The 24,352-nt window shown below is 42.0% G+C and overlaps 4 protein-coding genes across 4 annotated transcripts; 1 reads left to right on the top strand and 3 right to left on the bottom strand.

Annotated features, from left to right (window-relative positions):
* Positions 1–4,032: 4,032 nt before the first annotated feature.
* Positions 4,033–4,545, bottom strand: BJ212DRAFT_1486809 (uncharacterized protein; the record flags this gene model as incomplete). Its single annotated transcript, XM_041341171.1, has 1 exon — positions 4,033–4,545. One exon carries the CDS (start codon positions 4,543–4,545, stop codon positions 4,033–4,035), a length of 513 nt encoding a protein of 170 aa, XP_041186793.1.
* Positions 4,546–18,404: 13,859 nt separating this feature from the next.
* On the top strand, positions 18,405–20,368 carry BJ212DRAFT_1486811 (uncharacterized protein; the record flags this gene model as incomplete). Its single annotated transcript, XM_041341172.1, has 8 exons — positions 18,405–18,695; positions 18,752–18,883; positions 18,944–19,102; positions 19,151–19,169; positions 19,232–19,342; positions 19,396–19,703; positions 19,752–20,217; positions 20,271–20,368. The coding sequence occupies 8 exons, from the start codon at positions 18,405–18,407 to the stop codon at positions 20,366–20,368; spliced, it is 1,584 nt and encodes a 527-aa protein (XP_041186794.1).
* A 1,588-nt stretch (positions 20,369–21,956) lies between these two features.
* BJ212DRAFT_1304387 (uncharacterized protein) lies at positions 21,957–23,417 on the bottom strand (the record flags this gene model as incomplete). The annotated part of the gene is made up of 5 exons (XM_041333586.1): positions 21,957–21,983; positions 22,059–22,220; positions 22,299–22,469; positions 22,566–22,870; positions 23,099–23,417. The coding sequence occupies 5 exons, from the start codon at positions 23,415–23,417 to the stop codon at positions 21,957–21,959; spliced, it is 984 nt and encodes a 327-aa protein (XP_041186795.1).
* Positions 23,418–23,438: 21 nt separating this feature from the next.
* Positions 23,439–24,176, bottom strand: BJ212DRAFT_1284650 (uncharacterized protein; the record flags this gene model as incomplete). Its single annotated transcript, XM_041331838.1, has 2 exons — positions 23,439–23,891; positions 23,940–24,176. Coding segments are annotated over 2 exons (690 nt in total), but the record flags the coding sequence as incomplete, so codon positions are not given.
* Positions 24,177–24,352: the final 176 nt, after the last annotated feature.

Below are 24,352 nucleotides of genomic sequence, written 5' to 3' on the forward strand. Positions count from 1 at the left end.
ACAACCAGGTGGCAGCATACACCAACAATCCCACCAATGATATGCCTGGGCCTGGTATAGTTCCCATGTGCAACTCTAATAATCAGGATATTTATCATTCTGTACATAAGATAAATAAGAAGACTAGAGGGGAAAGGAGTGGGTCCCTTGCCATGGACTTTGCATCATACCTTTGGACTTAAAGTCTGACCTTCAGACTTTCAACTTCTTGTGTAGTACTGATTATTAGACTTGACTAGACAGCAGATCACTCAGGTTAAATGTTCTTGTGTTAAGAATCATGCTCAAGGGAGAGAGAGACTGACTCAGAGGGGCTTGGCCTCAGCTCATATGCTGTGCCCCTTACTTGAGTATGTGCCCTTCATTTCAGAGGAAGTCCAATGATGGTCTGATGAAGTCTGAAGGACTTCTGGAGGCTGGCTACTCTGGTGGAGAGTGCTAGAGGACTTCCAGAGGAGCATGGTAAATGTCCGGAGGAATGCAGGAAGTGCTCAGAAGAGTTCCCACTGCAAGGTAATACTTCTACAGGAAACAGGATGGAAGGATAGGAGGTCCAGAGTATAGAGGACAGGAGGACTGAAGGTCCAGATGACAGGATGTCTGAGGGTTAGGAGGATGGAACATCCAAAGGACAGGATGCCTGGAGGTATGAGGGACAGGAGGTCTGGAGGTCTGGAAGGAATAGGGGCTACATTGGATGAAGTCTGATGTAGAAGCAAACAGAGGTAGACTACCCTTAGGTAGAGTCGGAGAGACAGGAAGTGGACCAAAGTCCAGAGAGAGGGTAAGTGCCAGAAAGGCAAGACTCCAGCCTAGGAAAGCAATCCCTAGACTTGGGACAGAGATATAGGGGACAAATCCAAAGGTCTGGAATTCTGGCCTAGGGAATCCATCCCTAGGCCTTATGGAAATGGATAAACTCAGATAGACTGAAGTCCGGAAGAAGATTGGGCAGATCTAAGGTGATGAGGACAGATCTAAGATAATATTCAGACTAAGGACTCTACAGGAGTTGTACAGGGGTTATATACTAGAGGATATCTGAGAGGATCAGTAAGCAACAGAGTAAGGCTATGTACAAGCATGTGGAAACACATTGGTAAGTAAGACAGAACATAAGTAAATGAACTCAGAGATGAAGACTAGTACAAGGATCAATCAGCAAGACGGAAACAGAGATAACTGAGAACCAGAAAGGTGGAGATGCCTAAATGGGGATAAGCACAGGATCTTGGACAGGGGGTGGGAATAGGTCTGGAGATAGTAACAGTTAATATCCAGAGGTCCAGAGATCTGAGGATCCAGAAGGCAGGGCAGAAACAGGACTGAGATATGTGAGGTGGTGGATGTAGTCTGGAATCTGAGAGGAGGTATAGTCCGGATGTCTTGCTGGATGGAATATGCATGGGGTGGACAGGATAGGGGTGTATGGATCAGGCTAGTAGTAAAGATCTGGAGGTCCAGAGCTCAGGGGTAAATCTGGAGCGGAGTCGATCCTGCTGAGGTGTGGAGCACACAGCAGAAGGGGATCTGGGAATGAGTTGGATATGGGGTCTGGAAATAGGTCCGGAAAGCGTGGGAATATGATGGGATCTATGTCTGGCATACGGGATATGACATCTTGCTTGCAAGTGTAGCAGCTAGGCAGAACTAGTACAATATATTGGCTAGGTATTTTAACAACTATCTAGCCAAGTTATATCTTTTACACCATTTTGTAGTAGTCTGTACTATCCAAGTCATGTTCATTTGCATAGGTAAATATTTCTGTTTCATGCAACTGGTCCCAGTATAGACTGGTTACAGTCAACTTTTCATTGGTCTGATATTAGAGGTCAAATGAGGCAACTGGCAACTGTAAGATGTTAAATTAAGGGCAACTGAGACTGAAAATTTGGTCTTAAAAAGTTGTGGTACAGTTCAGTCTATGATCTTTCACTGGTTGCACAACTGGACTTTTAAACCCTAATGATAACTCAGTGTTGTGTGTTGAAAAACTGTTGATGATTATAGATACTGCCATCAGAAGCTACATATCTAAAACCAGACACACCTGGTAGAAATTCAATAATTTGTCAGTAGATTATACTTTACTACCATAGGTCCATCAATATCATAGCTTTTGTAGTTCCCACCAGTGCAGTCCACCTATTTATTTCTTTATCATGTGATCTGCAATTATGATGTTTATTTGTTGCATTGCATATTAGACAAAGCTAGCTAACACTTTATTATTCTTCAGTCAAATGCCTGATGTATAAGCACATATTTCCAATGGCTTAGTATCATCCTATGCTGCAATCTATTTATGCCCCCTCCAATTCAGGTATCAGCACAACAGAAAAAACAGCCATTCACCTGGCATGATGGTATCTTGGAGATAAGCTGACATATGCAAACTCTAAAGGGATCATCAATCTGATAGCATACATACACTAAATTGTTAGTACCATAATTTTGATCACATCTAGATCTCATTATCATAGACCACATAGGCTAATTTGTTTTTCACAAAGGCTACTCATACTACATGCTATACATGCTGTACTAATACCATATTTTCTCACCTTTGGCACTACCAGGACCCTTCTGATGCAAATAATGGATATAGCTTGGGTAACAAATCGGATGCTCAGGGCTCACCAGATGACAGAGACAGACTCAGATTGCCTATGAGTGATCATCAATGGTTTTCAGACCATGATTATATCAGCCTCTGAAGTAGTCAATATTGCAGTGGATGCATACAACTGCTATATGGGGATCAATTATGATGGGGAGCCATATCACACCTTGGTATTATCTGAGATTAGTTGGGTCAATGAGCTTCTCAATGGGTATCCTGAATGTATACAATACAAGCTTGGCATACACCATCATGTATTTTTTGTATTGTTAAATGTGCTTTGTGAGAGTGGACTAGATGATTCAAAGAATGTGAAGCTAGAGGAGCAACTGGCCATCTTCTTATATGCTTGTGTTACTGGTCTTATTGTGTGCCTGTGTGAGTGCTTTTAATGTTCAAATGATACTATATCAAAGTATGCCCCCCAAAACCTTGGATCTAATCATACTGACTCACTCCTACTTTCTAGACAGACTTTTCAAATGGATTCTAATCGCATTCTTGTCCCATTCAGTATATACCACCAATGTCTGACTCCCTAATCCACAGGCTTCCACTTCCCCTACTATCCTTAAAATGAGAAAGTTCTATCCTTACTTTGCCAATGTTATCAGTACTATCAATGACACTCACATTGTGTGTCACCCCTCAGCCTCTGATTATCAAGCCACTTGTGACTACAAGGGCAATTTGACACAAACTTGTCTTGCTGCTTGCAACTTGATATAGGCTTTATATACATGCTCAGTGGTTTCTAGGGGTCTGCAGCAGATGCTCATGTTTATTACACAGCATGTCTGACTGACTTTACCATCCCACCAGGAAAATTCTACCCTACAGATGCTGGATTTATTATGTGTAACAAACTACTTGTGCCTTATCATGGAATGTCATAGAGCACATTTTTGTATTATTCAACTCTCACCTAAATATAATTCAGAAATTCAGTCTTGTATCCCTCCAGCACTGTCTTGTCTACAACATCATCTGTATTCATAATGCTGATAACTTGTTGGATTATCACCATGTTGAGTCAGATAAATGGAGTGTTCAGTACACTGGCATACTTGCCAATGGCCCTCCAACTGAAGCTGCAAGGACATGTGCACACAATAATTGTAATCACCTCATACAGTCTATGTGGATAGACTATCTCGCAGAGAGATGCTGAAGAGGGAAAGTAATGCCACCTGTGCAAAGGTAATTTTCTTGCACAATGTATTGAATACTAGCTAATTATGGTGTGATTTCCCTTCTCTGTACTCCTGTAGATATTTTGCAAGAAATATTTTCCATACAGTGTCACATTTGATATTGAGGTATGAATCAGCCATGCAAATGTCAGATTGGAAGTAAGTAATCATAGTAATAATCTCATATGCATCAAGTTCTTTTTCTTCTTACACCTAGAGAATCACTCTCTGCTTGAGGAGAGGGATGGGCTCAACAAAATGTCTGGTAATTATCTCCTGAAATGCTGATATCATGTTAGCAATGCTATTGACATCTTTCCCTCCCAAGTCTTCCAATGCTAGCAGCATTGTTAGACATTGTAACTTCAATAACTCCTTTCCTTTTGAAGATAGTGATGGATGGGACTCATTACATGAGCTGTCATTCACATCAGCCTTGTGTTTCACAGCTGGTAAGGATGCTGGTATAGAAGAAGTGAAGGAGGTCTGCATGGTAGTAAAGCTAGGCATAATTGGTGTAGCAGGAATAGAGTGTGTAGCAAGAATAGACAGTGCAGTAGAAATAGATGACACAGTAGGAATAGAGGGCACAGTAGGAATAGAGGGCATGTCAGGACCAGGAGGTATGATAAAGGAGTGAGAAACACAAGGTTTACTCTGCATATAGATGTTGTTGTTGTTGTCATTAGTAGGAGTGCCAGTGACAGCAAATTCAACATGGTCCATGACTGAGTCACTTGAAATCTTCTAGTTGCAGAATGACATACCATTGATTTTTATCAACCTTTCCCCTTACAAATAACCCAGCTACATAAGGATGAGATTAACATAAGCATAAAACAAAACTTATAGAATTTATGTTGATTCCTTGACAGTAGCACAATTGAGAGGGACTAGATAGCACTCTTGGCAGTTGATGTCTTGAAGGAGCATCTCATCAAATGCATAGGTGATGAACACAACAATCATCAATGTATGACCCTGAGTCAGAGCAGTGCTGGGTATGCTGCTCTGGCATTATCAGGATGGTTTGGTTCAAAAAATGTCCTAGGAACTAAAGCTAGCCATAACTGCTTCTGTAGGCATGTTCTGATATACATCTTGCAACTAATAGGGGTTAAAAGGCCACAACTGGTGTGTGTTGGTGAGGTCTAGGGTGACCTGCCAGTGATGATTGGCTTGAATTTTAGGTATTGCTGTGTCACTATCTAGCATGCAAAAGATCCATGTTATAGACAAAATTCCTAAATACTAGTATGGGTGGTAAGCATTGATTTGGGACAGATATGACAGTGAGGAAGGAGTACTGGCAAAGTCAAGGCCCCAGACAAGACTGTCTTACTTGAATGTATTGAAACACAGGGACCTTGTATATATTATAACAATCACAAGTGAGCTAATATGCAATACTTAAGCCAGTAGCCTCCAATCAGGCTAGTGTCACTATTTATTGGCATATTGATTTCATACCAAGTGTTTGTAACACTGATACCAAAATAAACCTGAATAAAATTGAGCAACTTATCAGCATGTAAGTTTGAAGCAATCAAACCTGTAAGCAGCCATAGGCAATATGTGTGGCTTCCACTGTGGTCATGTCATGTAGAGCAGCATTACAGGTGTGTCACACATATCTTCCCTCCATATTGTCATATGCCATTCCAGACTCTCAACTCTAAATCTGCTTCTCCAGATATCTCCAATGATCTGATCTATCTTTATCTTCCTTCTGGAATCCAAACCCTATATCAGTGCCTAACCCCATTTAGACTTCCCCTGTCTCTGGACTCTGGTTAACTATGTTTTCCTTTGATTACTGATCTGTTACATACATTTCATTTCCAGTATTCATTATTGGTGATCTGTCCTACTTACTAATAGACTTTGCATATGCTTTGTACATAGCCTTTGTGTTTGCTGACTGATTCCTATATGAAACCTACAGTATATAAACCTGCTGTAACTCTCAGAAATACTTCAGTTTGAATATCATCTTAGTTCCTGCTCATTCCTGCGTCCTCCAGACTTGAGCCAAGTCTCCTGTCATATTCTGAGTCTGAGGGTTGTATCCTAGACTACATCTCTGGCTCTACCTTAGGGTAGTCTATCCTCTGTTATTTTCTAGTCTGGACTTTATCCAGATTAGTCTTATCTGCTTGTCCAAGTAACATCTAGACATCCATCAGATTTATCTCACATTTCAGATCTGGACGTCTGTTATCCACCCTAGTCAAATCCTGGAAATTCCGGATGACTGTTCTAGCCCCCAGAAATTAAGGGCACATACTCAGGCAAGGGGTACAGCATACGAGCTGAGGCCAAGCCCTTGTGATCTGACCCTCTTGAGCACACAACCTTAACACATATGCACTTGAGGGACTTATGAAAATGTACCACATAGTCTAATAAACAAAGGAATGTTAATCTAAAACAATATCAAACAAATACCTACTCACTGTCCTGTATGATTTGGGAAATCATGCAGAACATGTATATGACATATCAGCCCACATTTCCATAGTCTGTTAGCTTAGTCCTGTTAAGGTCATACTCAAGGCTAAATGGATCCTAAGGGCTTTGGCCTCAGCTCATGCACTGTGCCCCTTACCCGAGTATTGCCCCTTATTTCAGGAAGACAAGACTAACACGTCCAGAGGGTTGGATGAGTAGTGTAGTGGATCTGGATGACTTCCAGATGCAGGATAAGTATTGTAAGGCTAATCCAGATGAGTCTGGACTAGAAACTAATGGTAGTGGACTGTCATAGACAGAGGCGGATACTGATAGACTATAGGAATCAATCCTAAGTCTCAGAGGGTGATGAGAGTAGAGATACTGAGGTCCGGAGGACAGGAATGAGCAGAACTAAGATGATATTTGAACTGAGGTGTTACAGAGATTTACAGGAGGCTATATACTATAGGTATCTAATGGAATGATCAATCAGCAGGATCCAAGGCTATGTATGAAGCATATGGATAGTCTATTGGTAAGTAGGAATGGATCACACATAATGAAACAGAAATGAAGCATAGGTAATGGATCAGTGAGCAGGACAGATATACAGATAACTGAAGTACCAGAGTCAGGGGATTACCAAAAGGAGATGAGCACTGGTTGTGGATTCAGATGAATTATGGACCAGACCAGATGAGTGGACAGATTGGATGATGAGATGTTTGATGGGGATAAGATGTGGATCAGATCTGAGATCTGGATATGCAGATATGACAAGTCCTCAGACTACACAAAATGTACTTTGAGTATAGACTCAAGTGCAATATTTCACTTTGCATACTCCAATCATGCAAAAATATGGTATTTTAAAGAAAAGTCATATAAAAGCTTAGGTTATTGCCTATCTTTTGGTTTATTTACTTTGACTAGAAATAATCAAGGAGAAAAGATAACAGCCTACCAAAACCCTATCTAAAAAGCCCACATTTTGCTTTCATTTCTTTACATACTTGATTCTTTGACCTCCCAGAGACTTCACAAAATGTACCTGCAGGATATGATGTTATGATGATGTCATATGACTCCACAGAAATTTAATATTCTGTTGGATACTATGATGTCATTGGATGCTAGAATGTTCTGCTCCACCTGGCTTCACTTTTGCTCCACTTTGCTCCACAATGAGGTCATTTATGATGCAACTCTGATGTTATTTCTCTTTCTAACCTTATTTCTTAATACTATACAGTTTCTCCCATCTCATGTATTTAAAGTGAGCTCTTCTCCACCCACAAAAACAAGAACTTTTTTTTACTCTAAAAAGAGTCCTCCACTTCTTTCACTTTCTCTAATATTGACACTCTTTGTATTAGCCAGGAAGTGGAGACCAAGTACATCTAGTTTACTTGCTCTGAGATCATCTACTCTTTTCTTGATTGTGCCTGGATTGCCTAGTGTGCATTTGACATATAGTTTCAGAGGACTAGGAGTATCAAGTCAAGCCTTATTACTTCTATTTGCAAACTCCTTTGTTAGACTATCTGCTCATTTATTCCTCCTGGATTAACTCCTTTGCAATCTAGGCAAGGACAATCCAACTAGTCTTTTTATCTTCCTTTCTATAAGTCCTTTAGTATATCAAGGCAGGGGAAGCTCCCAGCAGTATTTGCTGCATATTTTTGTGCATAGTATGCACTAATTTATTATTTTCTATCTAGTTGATCCTAGGACTAGAAAGACCCACTCACAAAATCTCTTCTTTTGTCCAGTCAAGTACAAGACTAAATAAAACTCATTTACATATTCTACATTATCTGTCTTGCCAGATAAAGCTAGACTTCCATTGTAGAACCCCATTTACAACCAGGTAGAATAAAAGCACCAGGCTATATAGCAGGTAACCTCCTACAAACGACACATTATCTACCATGAAAGAAGAAAAGTTGTAGACCATTGAAGGTTCAAAAACTCTGCTGGCTTGCAGAGCAGAAGAAAGAAAGAAGACTCTCACTCTGGAGTGAGAGAAAAGCCTCTAACTCTCTAAGTGTTGGTTGAAGTGTGCCAGGTAATATGTTTGACCATCAGGGGAAGCAAGGAAAGCAAGATCCACAAAGTGACACTGGGTCAACTCTGGTGAAGTGTGATGAGCATGTGTGTGGGAATACAGAGTGTGTAGGAGCACAAAGCATGGGAATAAGGTACAAGGAGTGTGTGAACATATAAAGACTGGTGGATGTCATGAAGGTATAAACTGGGACTGCTATGAAGGAGACTGATGATAATGGACTGTTGCTGAGGACTAGGGTGACGACTCTGATGGATGCTAACTCATAATGATAGATTCTGACTACTAGATGAAAAGGGACTCACTAGGAGACTGATTGGACAATGGATGGAGGATCTGGGATGCTGTGCAACAAAGTGCAACCAAGCGTGGGAATGTGTCACATAGTGTGGGAAAGTGTCACACCTCTGGCATGTTTTGCAGGACAGTCATAGATAGTGAGTGATGCACTGTACCAATCATCATGAGTTGAAATATATGTGATATACGCCTGGAGGAATCTCATTCTCTACACCATGAAATTGAGGTTATTAGCAGCATTCAGTCTTATCAAAAGTGTAATTGTGGTGTCATTGCCTTTTGACCACTTTTGTATATGACATCTTGAGTAAGAAGACACTGCACCCACCAACCCAACCTTCCTTTTCCATTTACTGTCAACAATGATGCAGCCATCTAAGCCTGGTATCTAGGAGAGGAGGGATTGGTGTAGTTGGTGAGGAATGATGCCATTGATTCAAGCTGTAGTTTTGTCCAGTCTTTCAGCTCAGTATCCTTATAGACACAGCCAGTGTCTCATGGTGGCTTCAGGGTGATTTGAATCTTTTTGAGTGTACTTGTGGCTTTAGAAATTTCAGGTGGCTTTCAGAGTTCCAATACATGTCCCATGTCATCAGGACACATGCTGAGCTCTGCATTTGCTCCAAGTTGAGACTCATCCTTATTCACCTTCTTGTCATCTTCATTATCATTCATTTCTAGCTCAGCCTGCTCAGGTGAGTTTTTATTATAAATTCCTGGCTTGTTATGATCACAATCAGCTGCAATGAAGGTTTTATCACCAGACATTGCCAAAAGTGATTTATGTATCTTGATAATCTTGATAGCATCAAAGATTAATTCTATGTTGAGTGAGAATGGACCATTGACTATGGATTTTATGAAAGGTGAAGTGTTTAACATGTCCTGCACTGGTGGTAGGCTGAAAGAAAGTATGACCCTAGGTATTTCTGTGTCTTTGTTAGTGGGAGAGTTAATATCTGCAGACTGACAAGAATGTTAGATATAGAAAATGAGTGTGGTGTCTCTGAGTCTTACTTGTGCCTAGGTGAGCCTGGTTCTCTTGGTGTTCCTTGTAGCATATTCACCAAGATTCTTCAAGTTATGAAGAATGCACTTTGGAATTGTGCAGCCTGTAGTACTGTAGTCTGAGGATGGAGACAGAGAGGTGAAGATTTACTATTTTCTGGTATTTCCATTTTTCATCACTTACTTAGCATCCTTCAGCATAGTGCATGAGTTATGAGCCATAGTCAGTAGCTATTGGCAATCTCACTCTATCATTATTGCATTTGTCATTCTCATACTTGTCAGTATCAGTCATCATCCACCATTAGTCTCCATCACATTCCTAGCCCTTTGTGCATTTTCACCTATTAGTGTGACTTTCTTGCACTTCATGTACCATATCACTCTCTGTGCATGCCTTCACCTTCACACACAACTTTTCCATGCTTTGTGCAACCTGTAGATGTGTTGCACTCATTGAATCAAACATACTCGCCTTTGTAAAGTATAGCAGCCAAGGCAGAGCTGAGATGACCACATATATACTCTGTGTCATATCCCATATGCCAGACATAGATCCCATCATATTCCTGTGCTTTCTGGACCTATTTCCGGACCCCATATCCAACTCATTCCTGGATCCCCTATCCTGTCCACCCTATGCACATTCTGTCCAGCAAGACATCTGGACTTTACCTCCTCTTGGATTCCAGACTACATCCACCACCTCACATATCTCAGTCCTGTTTCCACCCTGCCTTCTGGATCCCCAGATCTCTGGACCTCTGGATATCAACTGTACTATCTCTGGATCATTCCCACCCTCCATCTGAGATCCTGCGCCTATCCCCATTTAGGCATCTCTGCCTTTCTGGTTCTTGGTTATCTCTGTTTCCGTCTTGCTGATTGATCCTTGTACTAGTCTTCATCTCTGAGTTCATTTACTTATGTTCTGTCTTACTTACCAATGTGTTTCCACATGCTTGTACATAGCCTTACTCCTTTGCTTACTGATCCTCTCAGAGAGCCTCTAGTATATAACCCCTGTATAACTACAGTAGAGTCCTCAGTCTGAATATCATCTTAGATCCTGTTCTACTTGCCAATCATCTTCTGGACTTCAGTCCGTCTGAGTCTCGTCCTTTTCCATAAGGCCTAGGGAAGGATTCCCTAGGCCAGAATTCTGAACCTTCAGATTTGTCCCCTATGTCTCTGTCCCAAGTCTAGGGATTGCTTCCCTAGGCTGGAGTCTTGCCTTTCTGGCACTTACCCTCTTTCTGGACTTAGGTCCACTTCCTGTCCCTCCAACTCTACCTTAGGGTAGTCTACCTCTGTTTGCTTCTACATCAGACTTCATCCAATGTAGCCCCTATTCCTTCTGGACCTCCTGTCCCTCATACCTCCAGGTATCCTGTCCTTCAGATGTTCTGTCCTCCATACCTCTGGACCTCCTGTCCTCCATACTCCAGACCTCCAGACATCCTGTCCTCCTGTCCTCCAGACCTCCTATCCTTCCATCCTGTTTTCCTGTAGAAGTATTACCTTGCAGCAGGAACTCTCCTGAGCATTTCCTGCATTCCTCTGGAACTCTCCTGCGCTCTTCTGGATGTTTCCTCCACTCCTCCGGAAGTCCTCCCGCACTCTCCACCAGAGTAGCCAGCCTCCAGAAGTCCTCCGGACTTCGTCGGACCATCATTGGACTTCCTCTGAAATGAAGGGCACATACTCAGGTAAGGGGCACAGTGTACAAGCTGAGGCCAAGCCCCTCTGAGTCAGTCTCTCTCTCCTTTGAGCATGGTTCTTAACACTCTGACTTGGTATTCCTTGTAGTGCCATAGCAGAGTAGTTGATCCTTCACTGGTACTACCTACAGTCTATTCTAGTCTACAAGAGGGAATTGATGCAGCACTGCATGACCACTGTTAATCAGACTGTTAAACAGTTTGGTACCCTAGCAATATTGATTGAAAAGAACAAGAGTGTCAGAACACAACCTGGGCGCACATAAGGACCTCAGAATCCAAGGTATTGATGTTAGCAACTTGTTCAGAAGCAGGTCAATGTCATGTTCAGAAGAACAAAGACAACAAATTGAGAACCACAGTTAGAAATGGAGGGAGAAAGCGACAATCTAAAACATCAATTGTTCAAGATTCTCCAGTGCAACTAGAGAGTGTAGAAAAAGACAAAATGAATGAATCTATAAGTAGAAGCCTCCAAGAGACTTCCAAGTTGGTCACATCCAGGGTGAGACAAGTGAATAATGATATGCCAATGGCAAGCAATAATGTGAGAGGTGTTATTTCCATCTAACCATAATGATATCTGATTCTTCTATAATCTCCTATACCAGTCATCAACCCACTCAGATGTCCTAGTAACCAGGAGATCCTATAATGAGCCATGCTGTTTGCAAATGGAATTACTGTTGTTAACAATATGTTAATCTGGTTAGTCAAGGAGTATTGTGTTCTCACTGGTGTTTCATTAATCATGGACTTCAATAGATGACTCATTTTGCAGAGCCCAGAGGAGGGCTTATTCAATCAGTGTGATTCAAACTTGGAGACCCTTAGGCTTGGATGATTTTAGGTTGCATTAACTCACATGGATCACAGTCCTTACCACCTCATCCATTTTTTCCATGGACTGGGAAAAGCCACCCTGGAGACAAACCTATCATTAGCAAGTAGCTTCACAGTCGATGCTGTGTACCCATTGCTAAGATTGAGATCAAGACAGTTTGAAGAGTCCCCTCATGATGAGATCATGATTCTTGATGATAAAGATATTGAGTTGCTTTATGATGATAAGGTAGATTGTGATATCATTGTCATTGACCATGATATCAATCAAAGCACCAAGGGAGACACTTGTAACATATGAAAATGAGACAATGTGGGAGTGAATGAAATGCAAATAAAGTGTCAAGGACATGATATATAATCAATACAAGCTAGCACCAGGTAACCTGATATAAAGATTGAGAGGAAAAGACAAGTGCAAATTTCTAGCCATCTATCAATATTTTTAATCTTGATTCTAGCCACTACTAAACCTATCTCTTTCACCATGGGCTCTGATTATACCCTCAGCACAATATCATGTTACCTTGGCAATAATCAGTTCTAACTGTTCTTCTTTTATGTTATCTGATTTTACATCAGTCAGAAGCACCTGTGATTAGCCTTTGGCATCTGGTTGCACAATCTGTGCCATTTATTAGTAGGTATCATCCAGAATAATTTGATGTGACACTCACTATATCAGGTATGTTGGGCTCAGGTTAATTGTTGACCTCTGGTTGGCATGCTTTGCCAATGGGCCTTAGCAAAATGGCAATTACATGCAGGCCACTGCAAGTGCTGGAGAATAGCACATCACCATGGGCTGTCCTCAAGTGATTGTTCTTCTGGAATGTCAGAATTATCTATAAGGATCAAATAGTACTTACCAATTGCTCAGCTTGTATGTTCCACAAGGTTGAGATAAGTGATGGATGGATGATAAACATCATAAAATTGTGGTGTGTATGGTTGTATTTGTGACACATCCACATGGTCCTCATCCTTTAGTGGACTTGACAACTAACACATCATTATATAATTTATTTGTGTTATTTTTGACATGTTCATTATTCTGCTAAGTCTTTTGTTCTAACTTTGCATCTAACTCCTTTTTAGTTCTCATTGTCTATCACATCTGCTATTTTCTTACCACACATTGGTCACACTGTGGATCAACCATCTCTGTGTGCACATATCTTGTTCTTAATATATGACTCAAACTCCATTCTATGAGCTCTTATCTTTGATCGCAGTGCTCTCTGACACACAGACTCCATAGTCCTACTTTTTAGTTCTATTATACTAGTAGCATTCAAGGTAGTTTTCTGAAAATTTGCTAAGCCTAGTAAGCTCAGCTAGAGTGTCTTGCCAGTGGCTTTAAGTTTTGCTAAAGTTTAGGTTTGATAAGTATAGTACACATTGGCATGTCATCAGAGTGTGAAATGCAATGCCTGCCCTATGGCCATAACTTCAATAGTCTGCATGCATGCAGACCATCTCTCAGAACATTGACCCATCACTCATCCTGCAGGAGGTTCACAGGATCCTTATGCAGGCACTTCATATGCCCATCTGTAGCTCAATGTTTCTATTCCTGATCCTACTGCAGGCCACTATGCATGCTCTTTGCCAAGTGTTAGAAAACCCTTTAGAGTTGAATAGCAGCTAGGCATAGCACATTTAACTTAACATTAGAAAACTACTTTACAGTTCTCTCCTTATTGTGTTTCTCACAACATGTTTAGTTTGAATAGTCTTCCTAGGTCAAATAATTCTTGCAGAAAGAAGCAGCAGCCACCTTTGTCCCACACTCTGTCACCTCTCCAGTCAGATGCATCTCCTTCCTGCACCTCCATTCATAACAGTCACAGCTCATTTAAGTCCTATGCTAATAATGTTATCATATGCAAGAGCACTTCTTCTGCCACTCCATCATTGAGAGCTTCATCAGGATGCTCAAACTCTTTTTCTCCTCAACAGGTGTCACCAACCTCATAAAGTTTGTTCTCCAAGTGATTGAGCAGCAGGGATTTAGTGAAGAAGTGCCTTCAAACAAAGGTTCAGGAACATGTTGATATGCTGAATAACAACTTGGAGAGTATGCACCCTGAGAAGTTCACACTCTACCAACTCAAGAATGAATGTCTCATGGTCAAGCTTAATACTAACCATCAGGACAAGGAGCATGCTCACAAGCACACAGGTGCTACACTTATCCATCAATGCTGGCAGGAGAACAAAGCCTAAGATATCTGTTTGCAGAAAGCAGATGCAAGGGCTCTTGAGTTGGAGGAGGAGGTAATGCTCTTATATATTAAATATGCTAAGCTCAACCAGAAGTAGTATGTACCTCCTGCCTCCTCTTTTTTGTTTGCATGTTGTTGTATGTCTTTTCTCACTGTTCTTGTTTAGTTGCATGTTGGCATTTGTTCCCTGCTATTTAATAATACTTGCTGGCATATATGTAGTATATTTGATGTCAAAGTTTGTGTCTATCCTTGCCTTTGCTGAGTTTTTGAATAAAGACTATCAAACAATTGACTCATCAACCTGGCCCTGTGTGTTGACCAGGAGTACCTTCATAAGACCTATCACTTACCACTTCATTACCATCTGGACCTTCATATTCTTCATGCAGAGTGTGTTGTAATGAGGAGATTATGGGGCATAATAACTGCCTGAATTTTTTATTAATTTTTAACCATTAGAATAATAGAAAAAAATACCTGACAGTTGAGGGAATAGTTAGACTTTCTGTCATAAAATGCCTTATCATAAAGACCAGGTTTCTCATACAAATTAATAGCTGAGCCATCAATTGTAGGGATATCATTTCTCTACTCAGGGCAAGACTTAGCCTCAACATATTGTCAAGCACACTCAGCATTTTCAGAGTCAGGAGCAGGAAAAGAGATGAATGTGTCATGCTGATCAAGGAGGGCAATCATCACATGATTACTGCAATTGATTACTGAACTAACACTGACACCTGCCCATTAACCAACATCATCTGGGGAGATAGCATTGTCATAGTGGCCAGCATGGTTGAGGCAAATAGCCAGTTGAATAGCAATTGGAAGCTAGGGGTTGTTTGACCAGTTAGTGAAAATGGGGTGATTAGAGATTTGATCAAGAATATCATCAAAGATGTCAAAATTGACATGTAATTTCTTGTGGAAGAGATGGTATCAGAATCATAAAGATTATTAAGGCTAATGAGCAAATGCTCAAGCCTGACCTTGGCTAAGGCTAGTTCAGCCTTATCCAGTTTCTCAAGCAGCTGATTGTACTGCTGCCTTGCCCTACACCTTTACTGGTAGCTCTACATGCATATTTGCATCTGATAGAGCTGGAGATATTTGTGAGGCACCTTCATCATTACCATCCATCTGTTTCTCTTCACTATCTTTGTTGTGGGATGTGAGTGCACCTTTACCCTTCCCCTTACCCTAGACCTTCATCTGTTATAGGATGCCTTTGTCATCAATGTCCAACTGTTTCTCTTCACCATCTTCATTGCAGTATGTGGGTGCACCTTTATTTGCACCCTTACCCTGGACCTTCATCCATTGTAGGGCACTGTAGAGAATGAGATTCCTCCAGGTGTATATTGTGTATATTTTGACTTGTGACAATTGGTACAGTGTATGACTATCATATCCCACAATCTGGACCCACAATCCATCATATTCCCACACCTTCTGAGCCTATGTTTGGACCTCACCTCATATCCAATTCATTCCCAGTTCTCCATCCACTGGTCAGCTCCATTATGGAATTACTCCTGAGCTCCAGACCATCAGATCTGCACTACTGGTCCATACCCTCTATCCTGTCCACCCTATGCATACTCCATCCAGCAAGACATCTAAACTTCATCTCATCTTGGATTCTGGACTATATCCACTGTCTTATATCCTGGTCCTGTATCTACCTCATCTTCTGGATCCCCAGATCTCTGGATATTAACTCCAGACCTATTCCCACCTTCTGTCTGACATCCTGCACCTATCCCCATTTAGACATCTCTGCCTTTCCAGCTTTCAGTTACCTCTTGTTCTGTCTTGCTTATTGATCCTTATACGAGTTCTCATCTCCAAGTTTATTTACTTACTAATGTGTTTCCACATGCTTGTACATAGCCTTGCTCCTTTGTTTACTGATCCCCTCAGATATTCTCCAGTATATAACCCTCCTGTAGTTTCCTCAGTTTGAATATCAACTTAGACTTGCCCAATCTTCTCTTGGACTTTGGTCCACCTAAGTCTGTCCTATCCATCAGGCCTAGGGATTGATTCCCTAGGCCAGAGCTTTCCCTTTCTGGCACTTACCCTCTTTCTAGACCTAAATCTAATTCCTGTCTCTCCAACTCTACCTTAGGGTAGTCCTCATGCTCAGTCAGACCAACCTACATGGATGCTGGGTCTCATTGGGTGCCACACAAATTAAGAGAAGCTGCATGATGCCATATGTCACTGCCAAACTCACATACATATATTCAGTAAAATATGTTGTGATTTTGACAATGATACGAACTTGAGTTTACTATACAACACCTAGATGTGTATGCTAATAGGACCCCACTACCAATACAGCCTTGTTCAAGATCATCCTGATGGGATTTCAAGTGCCAGCTTTGCCAGTTGTACACATCATAAAGGCAGTGCATGAAATACTGTCAGGCACAATTCAGAAGTGTATGTGTGGTAACCTGTGGTTTGATGAGATACTCGCTCTAACCATGATCCCACTGGTGTCTTGGATGAGTACTGATTTGCAATAACACAGCTACTCTTCTGGACTCTGTGTGTGGTGAGCACAAGAGGTGTGGATCTATACCTCTGAGGCAGCCCCCATGGGGAACCATTCCTCTGGTGAGAATGATCAGTTGTGTGAAATGGTCTGCATTGAACCAACCAACCAACCAACCAACTGGGCAACTGGGCAGATCATTCTTATATATACATGTGTGGATAGCCAACATGTTGTTGGTGCTGTTGGTGTTGGTGTTGACTTGGTGGAGGAGTGTTCAATTGCATCAAGCCAAACCCTGCATGGGATGTCAATTAACTGAATAAAAATTCAGTCAATAAGATTGTCTCATGTATTTTTATCTGATGATGAGCAGATCAGTATAGTATGAACCATAATATGGATCAATAACATCATTGAATCAAGGTTTAGGTCTGCTATCATGAATTGCAAATCAGTTGATGGGATCCAGTTGCCCTAGTACACCACTATTGTCCACAAGTATATCTGACATTTGAGTTTACCACAGTGCAGTGAAAATGCCAGGAAGAATTAGACAAGGCTCCCATTTGGGACTGGCAGGGTACAGAGTGTATGTTGAGGTAGAGTATAACACAGTTCCCAATAGGGACTGACAGGGACATGGGATGAATATATGCCTGTATGTATGCAAGTGTCCCGCATGGCTCCCACAATGAACTGGATGGGTATCTTGCATGTATGTGAGACACTATCATGGCTCTCATTGTTCACTGGCCCCAAGGTATGTGCCTGGCATACTTGACTAGTGCAGTGCAACTCACTGATCCATTACTGCATGCAGGATTTGTGCAATATTGCCCATCTACTGTGGATTTGATATTTTATCAGCCCTCTCGGTGATGAGTGGGAGGATGCTGAATTGAAGTGACTGTGTGCCACATGGCACATCATCAGTAAAGAGGATAAGGAGCTTGCTGCATCTCACACGATTAAATGACTGGTAGGCTTTGGGAGTCAATATAAAGAGCCAGAATCCAAGATTTGTGTGCAGGAACTAACAACCAGCTGGATCTCCAATATCAGGGCTGGATTTGAAGGATGGGTCATTCGGTGCATGGTCGAGTCTCATTGATTCAATGGCAAGAAGATCAATGATACCTTGCCTCCCTACAAAATGATTATTGTTCCTGTGTACATGAATGATAAAGAGCTCCAGATCATCAATGTGGGCATGAAATCTTTGGCCAGTGAGTGAGTCCATGTCTCCCCACATGTATCATGGCTCATGTATTATCTTTCATCACAGTGGCAAATTGGGTGATATAGACAATACCAGTGTATTCAACACAGTGAGCAGGATCCATGTGGCCCACTCCCAGAGCCATCACTAACACACAGTCACTCACCAGTCATTTTATCTGGAGAGTTGCACGAAGGTCACATTCCCATGACACAATTCTCCACTCTATCCTCCCATGAGCTCAGTCAATGAATATGAAGAGGTACACTCTACTAAGGTGGACAGCCTTATGATGATCATCCAGTGGCATCTTGTTTCCGACAACAACAGTGTATACTGGGATCTCGACAAGGAACTTACTGCAGAACAGCAACAACAGTTGGATGACAAGTATGACAAAGATACAGATCTGGATTTTGTTGGCCTCCATTCTCTTGAGAATAATCTCCCTGACCTCATAACCATGGGCAGGCAAAAGATCTTGGTATTTACAGAATTCCCCATGATGGCACCCTTGCTGAAAGCTGTGAGAGTCGTGTCAGACCACTCCATTGTCCTATGTGCTGACCAGTTATGTCTAAGATTCTTATGCTACACAATATATCAGTGCTCACGCTACATGGCTCACACACCACTGATGAGCACAACAAAATTATTCACAAGTTTAACACTGATCTGGAGGAGCATGTCCTGCTGTTTTCCACCTTTGGGGTGGTGAGTCTTAATCTTATGGTGGCAAACATTGTGATTCTCTTTGTGGGCGTTCATCACTAGTCTCAGCTGCCACCAGCTGGCCAGCCATCTCAACTCATGCACTTGCAGGATCAGTGTTGGTCAAAGATGCTTGTCAATCAAATCATTAGCCATGCATGGCAGCTTGGCCAAGAGGATACCATGTTTATCTATAATATGGTGGCACTAGGCACCATCAATGTGCTTATGGTCAACCACGATGAAGGCAAGGGCATGATGCTAGGCTAGTTCTTAGACAAAAACAAAGGTATGTGAATACCTGTCTGTCCTTGACATTAATAATCTGACTACCACATTATTGACTACAAGATATCATGCACAAGATTCAATGCACTATGCGAGGAGAAAAACTCAAAGAGAGCAACAATGAAGATGAAGGTGACTATGAGATTGAAATCCAAGATGGCCCTCCTCATAGGAGTAACCCACATCCTCCACCTCTGCATCTGCCACTGGATCCTCACACAAGTCAGCATCTGTAGCCTCTGGGCAGTCTGCTGCATCCACATCAGTCAAACAAGGTACTAAACACAAAGTAGTCAGGACGTATGGTGGCAAGAACTGGGTTCAGAACATACAACCAACTGGTGACAACAACAGAGACATCTTCAACAGTTCATCCATTGTGATTGATGAAGACCCCATAGTAATGGATGAAGACACCACCAATCCTGGTCCTGATCACATTGAGAATGCTAATGAGCAGGATGTGGATGCAAATGTTGCACTTTCAAGCAGACAACAGAATGTGACTGGAAAGGGGAAGGCCAAGGAGAAGGCAGTGGCACCTAAGCCAAAGGCAAAGGAAAGACCTAAGCCATGACCGAAGTTGAAGGGGAAGGGTAAGGGTAAGGCAAAAGCTGTGCTGATGGCCATTGAGTGCATCCAGCAATATGTGGATGACACTGACAGTAATGCTGTGGGTGCAGATTCAAGCGCACACCTGGCCTCTCACATGGGTGACCCTGACCTCAGTGTGAGTGGCTCCCAGAATGCTCCACCCATCCCTGCTGATGATTACAGTCCACCTGACTCTCACCCTATCATTACTGGCTCCCAGAGAGTGCTGTCTAACCCTGCTGACAATGTCATTGCATCTGAACCTGACCTCATCATCACCGGCTTCCAGAGAGTGCTGTCCATCCCTGCTGATAATGATAGTGCATCTGAACCTGACATCATCATTACCAGCCTCTGGAGAGAGCAATTCATTCCTTCATCTCCTGTGCATGATGATGCCATGCAAGGTCTCCCCATACAGGATCAACAAACAACACATGATACACCAGATAGATGTACATTCGAACCTTGCACCATCCCAGACACACACTGACTTGCAGTACTGTAGTGTCAACACATGAGCAGTGTATGGCTTACAGTGATAGCAATGATGACATTGGCACTGACCATCACATGGTTGGATCAGCCCGACATGACCCAGGTTGATGATAGGTTCATGCCAGATGATGACATGCTTGAGGACTAATCAGATAGCCCACAGAATTCCAGCTGTGTAAGCACACATTAACAATTCATCTCACAGAATTACTCATTTCACATCATACTCTCCAGGATAAGCTGGTGCATCAGGGAGTCCAGGGAGTCCACTAGGGAGTACATAAATGACCTTTCTCATGAATAAAAGCTTTGGGGAAGGCTCATCCTTTGGAAGAACAAGTCCCTGGCTAAAAAAGATGAGCTTGAGGATGTTGTATGTTTGTTTGTTAACCAATATCTTTCCAATTGGCTGTGGGGGATGCATACAAAGAGGATCCGTGAGGATTTCTGTCTTGGGGGGTTGGCAGTTAATGTAGCTTTGCTTATGGAGATACTTGCTGGTGCATCAAGTGCTGTGGGGGCACTCCTGGTCTGGGGGAGGGCAGTACTGCCAACCTGGGTAGCCCCATCCACCAGGGGTTTGACTAATGATTCCTGCCATGCAGGATCTAGAGCAGGTAATTTGTTTGTTGTCAGGCAAGAAAAGGTTGACATATTTTCAAGCTGGGCACCCCAAAGCATCTTTGTAAAGATGAGGATTGAGGAATCAAGATTGCTGAAGACAAGGCAGGATAAGATGTGAAGGTAGAGGTTTGGATCACTGACAATATTCACACAAGGCATTACAACACCACCTGAGTGATCATACATGTGTACTTGCAGGTCATGGTACCCATTAGAAAGGGACAGCAGTAGAACAAATCACCTCCAAGGCTGATGCCTCAAGAGAAGATATGCCTTGTTATCAATAGTTTTACCAATGAGTTCCACTGCTGCTCATCTTCATCAAACAGCAGAACCAGGTCTTGTTCATCAGTGAGGGTGAATTTTCTGTGGAATCTGTGATCACAGTAGCAAATTTGATGTAAAGGGACCCTCAGCTCCATCACATCAGGGAGTGGGACCATAAATGACTGAAAAATCTGCACAAGCATAAAACTAAAAGGCTTGTTACCATCATCTGGTGGTTCTTCTTCTTCAATGATCAAGTGATTGAGCTCATGATCTGTCAGTTTGTCCATAGTATGGACATTGCTAATGTAGGGAGCTGATATTAGTGACACCATCTTAATCCCATAGTCAACAGTTTTGCTATGATATGCCATAGTATGGATGTGAGAGCAACAATGAAGACTATTCTATTTCCCACTAGCAACAATATTAGCATGAGTGATTTTGTAGCACACCAAAACTGAACCTATCAAGTAAGAGGTATACTGCTATGATAAGGCGAAAAAGGTATTTCTGTCCCAAAATGAATTTAACCAAAACTCTGTCGCATGCTCTATGCTATTATAAGGTGTGAAGTGCTTATCTGCAGCAGCACCAAAGTGGGGAATGAGATTGACAGGTTCTCTCAGCTGGAAGACTGGAATAATATGACCCATCCAATTGTCATTAGAGTGCTTTGCTCTTTTCAGTATGTGTAACTGAGTGGTTGGATCACGTTTATTAGAAATATCAAAATGTTGAACATATGCAATGAATTGATTGTTCCATGCCCACTGCATACAGCTTTTGTCAATTGGCTGCATGATCAATCTGATCTCTGCAATGGAATGACCTATGTGAATCATTCTTTAACTGACAGTAGATATCACAATAAATGCAGAAAGAATGCACCTGAAATGCCACTGACAGGCCATGAGTGCTCTTCACTGGTCTGAATAATGACATTGTCATAACAGCCCAACGTCCAGGGATTGCTGGGTGGTGCACAGTTTAGTGTCTGAGCTGGGCAAATACTGTGAATATCATGAAATTCTGTCTCCTGTAAATGGATTTTAAACCAGACTTGGACCTGATTAAATGGAAGTTCAGTGTTATGTCCAGCCCTTCTTGGACCACCAATTGGGTGAACACAATTACCATAAGTTACCTCATGGTGAAGGAAATCAGCCATAGCTGGGCGCAGATCTGGTAGGCCAAACTTGATGGCAACTTCATCAAGAGTAACACTTTTGATAGAAGAATTGTAAGCAAGATAAAATGCTGTCTGTATGACAACAAAGGTGTGTAATGGTACTGGCACTGATCCAATTTCCCTTTGCTGGAGCATATTGGCGATCACAAAGTAGTTCAAGATAGAATGTGGCTGTCCAGGTCATCGAAATCCAGAGGACAGTCTTGTGAGAGTATCATCCACATCACTCTCATCATCCTCAACAGCAAATTCCTCTCCAATGCCCTGCAACTCCTCAGTACCTGGCTTGCAGTCTAGAAGACTTGTCATAAGTTTGAACCAATTGCACTTATCCACACAGTCAAGATGGTGACAGATTTGGGGATCATAGTTGTTATTATTACTGGACCTTGTGGGGTCTTTTATCTCCATGATATGCACATGCTCAGTAACATCTGCAGACCATTGTTCTGTGATGCCAGAGCTGTGGATGCTAGGCACAATGCTTTGCATAAGCTTGAGTTTAGGTATGTACCAGTTGTCGATAACTGTATGGCCTTTTCCTCAGCAAACTCTAGCACTGATGATGGCATCCTTATTAGCATGGACTTCATCTAGCACAGCTGAGATGTAGCAGATATTATCATTGTTAATGCAAGGTGATTGTATGAGGTAATGGAAGTGCAAAAGTACATGAACAGCAACAATGACAGCAGGGCATGCTGCATCTGTGCAGACTGCGATAATGGATCACTGAGCATCCTGGTGGCAATGACCTGTCACTTGCTTAAGTTTTGAGATGCCTTCATGGAAATGCTGATAACCAGTAGTGGGCTGTAAGATGGAAAAGCAAAAGTCTATCTCAGACTCTCCAACTGCAAGGATAAGCCACTGTGCATCATGATCCCAAAACTTCTTGTAAATGATGTGCAAAGATTCTGGTGTGAAAAACCAGTCAGGATCTGCTAATACCCAATCACTCCAGAAAGGCTTTGCAATGTCATTCAGGCAGAACTTCTGCAATTCATGAAAAAATGCTTCAATATCATCTTGATCGGCACACAAGTGCACAACATCTAGCTGTGCAAGAGTCATTGCTCTTGTGTGGGATTCATGTTAGAATGCATCTCCAAATTGTTTGTATATGGCCATTGTAACAGGAGACATCTTTCTACCAACACATGCCAGCATAATGGCTTCAGGGGTATCAGTGATATAACTTGCAAGTGGGGTAAAGCAGTAACAACTGCGTCCAGTAGGATCTGACAACATGATGCCCTCTTGAGTAGCCACCTTCAGCAGTTCTAATACAACGTCCAGGCACTGATGAACAAGCTGATCCTGTAACAAGCCCTTCATGCATTTCTCTTTGTGAATGAATTTAGGGACAGGTAACAGCACAGTAAGTACGAAAGTGTTTAAGGATGATTTTAACCATGTGTTCATGTGAATGTTGGTGATGCTGAGAAGGAGTGGATGTGCAACACAATCACCTGTCAATGCAGTGATACATGTCTTGTCCAAAGACAAAATAGTACCAAGGAGTGTTGCACCATGAGGTAGTGCTGACTTCAACAATATATTAGGCAACGAATTCATATAAGATGCATCACATACCTGCATTTCCCAAGCATGGTCAGCTGTCATCCATTCAGTGTACACCCGGGACCATTTCTGCACCATAGTACAAACCTTGCAAGATGTAAAGTCTATATGGTTGTGAAATAGTGGGTGATTGAATAAACTGGAAATGCACTCAATTGGATCCCACCAGTAGAGAATAACCGCTGACTTTGTAGCATGAGATGTATGAATGGCTTGGGATTTCCAACATGGACCAGTCAGTAGTGATTCAGCTTGGCCTCAGTGTACACCTGAGACCATTTCTGCACCATAGTATAATCCTTGCAAGATGTAAAGTCCATACAGTTGTGAAGTAGCAGGTGATTGAATAAACTGGAAATGCACTTGATTGGATCCCACCAGTAGAGAATAACTGGTGACTTTGTAGCATGAGATGTACGAATGAC

Source organism: Suillus subaureus, assembly GCF_016647635.1.
Source record: "Suillus subaureus strain MN1 chromosome Unknown BJ212scaffold_61, whole genome shotgun sequence".
Lineage (NCBI taxonomy): Eukaryota > Fungi > Basidiomycota > Agaricomycetes > Boletales > Suillaceae > Suillus > Suillus subaureus.